This window comes from Puntigrus tetrazona, unplaced genomic scaffold (assembly GCF_018831695.1).
Source record: "Puntigrus tetrazona isolate hp1 unplaced genomic scaffold, ASM1883169v1 S000000366, whole genome shotgun sequence".
In the NCBI taxonomy this organism is placed as follows: domain Eukaryota; kingdom Metazoa; phylum Chordata; class Actinopteri; order Cypriniformes; family Cyprinidae; genus Puntigrus; species Puntigrus tetrazona.
In genome coordinates this window covers 1-5,677 of record NW_025048021.1, presented here as the reverse complement: position 1 = coordinate 5,677, position 5,677 = coordinate 1, and the positions used below count along the sequence as shown (strand labels likewise).

At 44.6% G+C, this 5,677-nt stretch overlaps 1 protein-coding gene across 1 annotated transcript; it reads left to right on the top strand.

The window, feature by feature from the left end:
* Nucleotides 1-207: 207 nt before the first annotated feature.
* Nucleotides 208-5,543, top strand: LOC122333690 (metal transporter CNNM2-like). Its single transcript, XM_043231390.1, has one exon. It carries the CDS (start codon nucleotides 4,119-4,121, stop codon nucleotides 5,541-5,543), a length of 1,425 nt encoding a protein of 474 aa, XP_043087325.1. The 5' UTR covers nucleotides 208-4,118.
* Nucleotides 5,544-5,677: the final 134 nt, after the last annotated feature.

Here is a 5,677-nt window from a genome sequence, read left to right as displayed (position 1 = left end):
TTAAGTGAAATGTTGTATTGGCAAATACTAATGGGGGTTGTTGAAATATTTAACATTATTTTTTTATAAGTTGTGCAGTTGTGCTGCTCAATCATTTCTGAGAAGACTAGAAATATAAAAGAAAGCATTCATTACTATGAATCTTTTGGAAAACAAAACTTTACTCGCAGATAAAAATAATGAATATCTTCAGTTCGACTGACGACCCGTTTTCTTTCCCAGGTCACTCGTTCGCAGTATCAAAACGGCCTCCTGGCGTCCAAGCTGGACAGCACGCCCCAGTCCCCGGAGAGCAGCCACATCCGCCTGGACCCCGGCCCTCTCCCGCCCCTGACCCCTCCCATGTCCACCATCGCGAACCACACCACAGCGCTGCCGGTGCCCAGAGAGAACGGGCCGGACGAGACCACCTCGCTGCTCAACGACAAGAACAGCCTGTCCAAGCGCCGGCCGAGCCACATCCACCCTCAGAACCAGTCCCACCTGAACGCCAACGCCAACTCCAACTCCAGCCCCAACCCTCAGGCGCATCGCACGCACACCTTCTCGCACGCGCACACCGAGAGCACCATTTGACCCCACCGTCCTGGGGCTCCGAGGGCTCCAGAGCTGAGAGCAAGCACAAAAACACTGAGCGACGCGGCCCACTTTCCCTCTCTCCGTTCGAGAGGACACGTGTTGATGACATGTGATCTCACTGTGATTCTAGGGGCTGCGGGTTCGGCCCGATACGTGGAGGTGTGTAGTCGCGCAGACTGTTGTACGTCTGCTATTGCATGCTAATCTTGTAGACACTCTCTCAAAGCTTCTGGCATACAGGCGTGTTCGGTATGCCGCGGATAAGGCATTATAAAACATTTCATCGGTATCTAACTATATGCACTTTTTAAAATATCTCTGACCCAGCGGCAAACATCTGTGCGCTGCTTTTCTGAGATTTTGAGCATAAGAGCACTTTGAGTCTCATAAGCTATTGTTGGACTGAACTATCGTTTTAGCAAAGAAAGAGCCCTCCGTTTCTGTTTAGTCTGGTTTTGGTTTGGCTGTGCGGTTTTGATCGAGCGTCAAGCCGAGGAGGTTTGGTAAGCGCGCCGGCTACGTGATGTAGCTGCATGTGACGCAATCGTAGCTCTGCGTGACAAACGTGGAGGGAAACTCTGTAAATATAGTTTGGAGACGTGAAATTTGCTGACGCGGATAGGGTTTGGAGAAACCCGTGTGGACGGTTAGTGCTCAAATCTGAGACATTTGTAGCAAAAAAAAAAAACATTTGAGCATTGATCACTGCAAATCCAAATCTGTGATATATACGATTGAAAATATTCTATGATAATTTATTTATATATTAATATATTTATTTTTTGTCAAAAGTAGTATGTATGTATATTTGATTAATATTTTGTATTTTCTTTTTGGCACAATTATAATTCATCCCCATGGATGAATCTCTCAGAAATATTAGGTAACTAAATATTATTTAATTTAATAAAATAAAGGCTGTTTTTGCCATTAAGATTTTCTGCATCGTATTACGCGTTATTTTTATCAAGCACATTTTCTTCACAAATTCCCGTTTATAATTCTCATTATTCTTAATTTGTTTTACTGTATTACAATTTAAAATAAACAAATCCATACAAATGCAAAATTATTGAAATGCAAAAAATCTTAATGGTCTTAATAACAGTCTTGAATTTGAGGTGAAATATGAGGTTTTGTAAAATGTACCCAGTTCTTGATCTCAAAGGCTACGACTGTCCATCAAACGACACAAATGTTGTTTTCCGCCAACATTCCCATCCTCGGAAACAGGCTGCACAGATGCTTGAACAGAATTCACTGTGAACTGGAGTGAAACCGTACATTCGTTCTGACTCTCATGCTCGTTTAGACACGTCTTCGGTTTCTCTCGAAGTGTGAAGTCGCTAGCGCGGTTTAGATTATAGGTCAGTTAAAGGAATAGTTCACCCCAAAAACTTACAGTTTGAAGTTTGTAGCTTGTTTCTTCATCAGAACAGATTTGGAGAAACGTAACACTTCCAACACTTCAACACGCGGCGAATGGGTGCCGTCGAAACGCGAGCTAATCTAAAAACAACGAGCTTTTCAGTTCACAAGATATTAACTGATGGACCGGTGTCGATTATTGTGACGTTTTTTTTTTTTCAGCAGTTTAGTCATTCTGACGGCACCCATTCGCTCCAGAGGATTCATAAAGTGACGTAATGCTGCATTGCTAGGAATGTTTCGGCAGGTTTTTAGCCCTGGTCAAACTGCTCCTTTAACGAACGAGAGCTTTTCTACGTACTTGCAGTGACCATAAAGCCGGTTCTGCGCGGAGATCACGTTTCAGAAGTCACACAGTGATTTTTCCATTGTGTTTCTTTCACGCTGAGCTGAGATCAGGAACCGTATTCAAACCTTATTCTGATGTATTCATACTGTAAGTACGCCGTGCAGTGCATGCATAGAGCTTTCAGTGTTAAAGTATTATTTTATTTCACGAATTGTAAAAACATCCCAGTGAGTATTAGAATTACAGAGAAGAATAGCACTTGATTATTTATTATTTAGTTTTCTCATTGAACAGTATGAAACTGACTGCGTATGATGATTTATAAGTTATTTATAAATGTTTTGTTGCCTTTACGAGAGATTTAAATCTGAAGCAATAAATAGGTCTGTCTTTTTTCTTTTTTTCTTTTTTTTTTAAAGATGTTTAATGTACTATTGCACAGTGAGAGAAGAAATACGTTGCATTTTACCTCAACTGACATTTCTTTTAACTAGTATTTACTTCGACTTAAACCAAAACGTGGGCATTGTGCTCGAGCTCTGTACTGAGGCGTAACATGTTACATCATGACCAAAGTTGCAACGCTACATGGAATTAAATTTGTGAGTGAACACATCAGCCAAAGCCTTCTGCACTTTGATTTGTCCGTTTAATGCACGTGTTCCTCTCTCTCGTTTGCACAGGGGACTGTCTGTGGGGAACTAATGAAATTCTTTTTGAGCGTGGTGCTGGGATTTCAATCGAGCTCAGTAATCTGCTTTTAATGTTCGTGGTAGTTTCTCCTGAGGAACTCAGCGGGAGCAATGCTGTGCAGGGTCTCCTGTTTGATCATTAGACCACAGTTAAAGATTATAAATGTGTGTTTTCAGGAAGCGTCTGCATTTTCCACTGCATTTATTTACTTTTCAGGGTCATGACCTATATTGGCCTTTCAAACAGTTCAGGGTATTGTATTGCATACTAGGTAAGCACACTCGGTTTTGGGTTCACTATAACCAGTGAAAACGCACGTCTTCCATTAAAAAGCCATGTGAAATACAGAATAATTATTCCATGATTTGATTTGTAGGTGGGAGTGATTATTCTTGTCACTTAACTTTTTAAAACATCGCAATATGTATGATTTTCGTTTTTTTTTTGTTTTTTTTCTTACGTTGCTTTCTTCAAAGGGAAAAAGCTAACGCAGATGTACTGTACTTCCCACGAACACGGTCGTATTTAAAGCAATCTGTATATAATATTTTGTATTTCTGTCGAGTTCTGATGATGTAAATGCTAAATCTAAATATTTCTCTATTAAAACACCTCTTTTGCTCAGTCTGTGACGTTGCCTTTATTCTATTGCAAACTGTAGGTAACACTTTTTCAAACGTTACGGCCAATTTTTAACTTTCTCTTTGTTAACCTAACCGCTAGATTCTTCTGAAAGCAGTAAATGTTTAAAAAAAGAACTGCTTTTAGCCACATAAAACCGTCTGTTTTCCAAAGAGCCTTGAGAAGATGCTAATCTCGCACGCTGAAGGTCTTCGGTGCTCTTGTGGGCGTGGTTTGTCATGGCAGCCTGCTCTCCGATTGGTCAAGCGAGCACTTGCTCTTCCCTCATTGGTCCGTTATAGACACGACAGGGCGGTAGTGCAAAAAAAAAAGAAAGAAAGAAACTGCGTTCATTGTGGCTCCACAGTCCAGGGGCAAGTCCGTGCCTGTTTCTCAAGAATCTCAGAGCCAACATGGCGGCCGAACCGAGCCAGTTTCCTTCACCGTTTTGTGTGAAAACAACTGAAAAAGTAGGAGGCTAGCGTAGCAGCAACAACATCAGCGTCACATGATTCGCAAAGCCAGGCTGCCCTGTTCCAATATGGTGGTCAGCTTGGCGGAGCTGCGTCTCCCGTTGATCATATCGTTCCTGTGCGGGTTCGGAACCTGCAGCCTTCAAGAGACGCAGGTTTACGGACTGCGCCTGGAGGACGTTACCGAGCGGGTGTTCATGCGCGAACGGGTCATCGTAGCTCCGCACGGGACCACTTTCAAGCTCAGATTGTTTGGGTCCTACCTGTCCAATGAGACCTGGCCGTGGGTCGCGTTCGCCGCGGCTGGAGGCGGCTCGCTTGACCCCTGCGGGCTGGAGGAGCGCCGCAACTCCTCTGCGTTCCAGTTACGCGGAGCGTTCGTGTCGGATGACGAGAACAGCGGGACTGTAGAGGTCCAAACCGAAGCAGCAGCATCCAAACCGGAGAATAAAGATGCAGAGCCCGTGCTCCATCATTTCTGCGTCTTAAAGGGCCAGGCGTGGGGCTCTGTTGGGTCGGACAAATTGGTTATTAGGAACCCGGATGTGCCGTCGGATTACATTCCGTTATGGGGTCTGATTTTGGTGGTTGTGCTTCTGGTTTTGGTTTGCAGTTTGGTCAGATGTGTGAATCTGAGTTTGCTGTGGCTGGACCCGTTGGAGCTGTATGTTCTGCACAGCTGCGGTTCGGAGGATGAAAAGCGGGCGGCCAAGCGGCTCAAGCCCATCCGGAGGAGAGGAAACGTTCTGGTTTGTTCGCTCTTGTTCATTTGCGCTTTGGGTCACTCGGTGCTCGGCATCTTGTTGTACCGTCTCTATGGGTCCGTCGTGCCTGCTGTGTTCACGAGCGGCTTCCTTGTATTCCTCCTGGCCGAGCTGGTTCCTCATGTTGTATGTTCGGGTTATGGGTTCCAGATGGCACCGGGTTTGATATGGCTGGCCCAGATCTGTCTCATCCTGACGTGTCCGCTTTCTTGTCCGCTCGGCCTCCTGCTAGACTTGATCCTGCACCGGGACGTGAGCACAGTGGGCATCCGCGAGAAAACCATGGAAATGATTCGGACTAGTGTGAACGATCCGTATAATGAGTTCGTCAAGGTGGAGTTCAGCAAAGGCGCTCTCAGGACCAAAACCGTGGAGGACATCCTGACCCCCCTGAAAGATTGCTTCATGCTGCCCTCCACGGCCGTGCTGGACTTCAACACCATGTCTGAGATCATGCAGAGCGGCTACACTCGCGTCCCGGTGTACGAGGAGGAGAGGTCCAATATCATCGAAATCCTGTACGTCAAAGACCTGGCGCTGGTCGACCCGGAGGACCGCACTCCCATGACCACCATCACCAAGTTCTACAACCATCCTCTGCATTTTGTTTTTAATGACACCAAGCTGGACGCAATGCTGGAGGAATTCAAAAAAGGCATGTCAGGCTTGAGCAGATGCCTTCAAATCGTTGTTTGACGGATATTTTACCAATTATCTGCAGTTTTTGCTAATAAGGATAATATGGAATCCATATAATATTTGGGTTATTGTATTATTATTATTTGATGCCATGCACTATGAAGATGCCATGGATAGATATATATAATATA

Coding starts and splice junctions, on each gene's coding strand:
- LOC122333690 (XM_043231390.1), top strand. CDS start 4,119: ATGATTCGCAAAGCCAGGCTGCCCTGTTCCAATATGGTGGTCAGCTTG.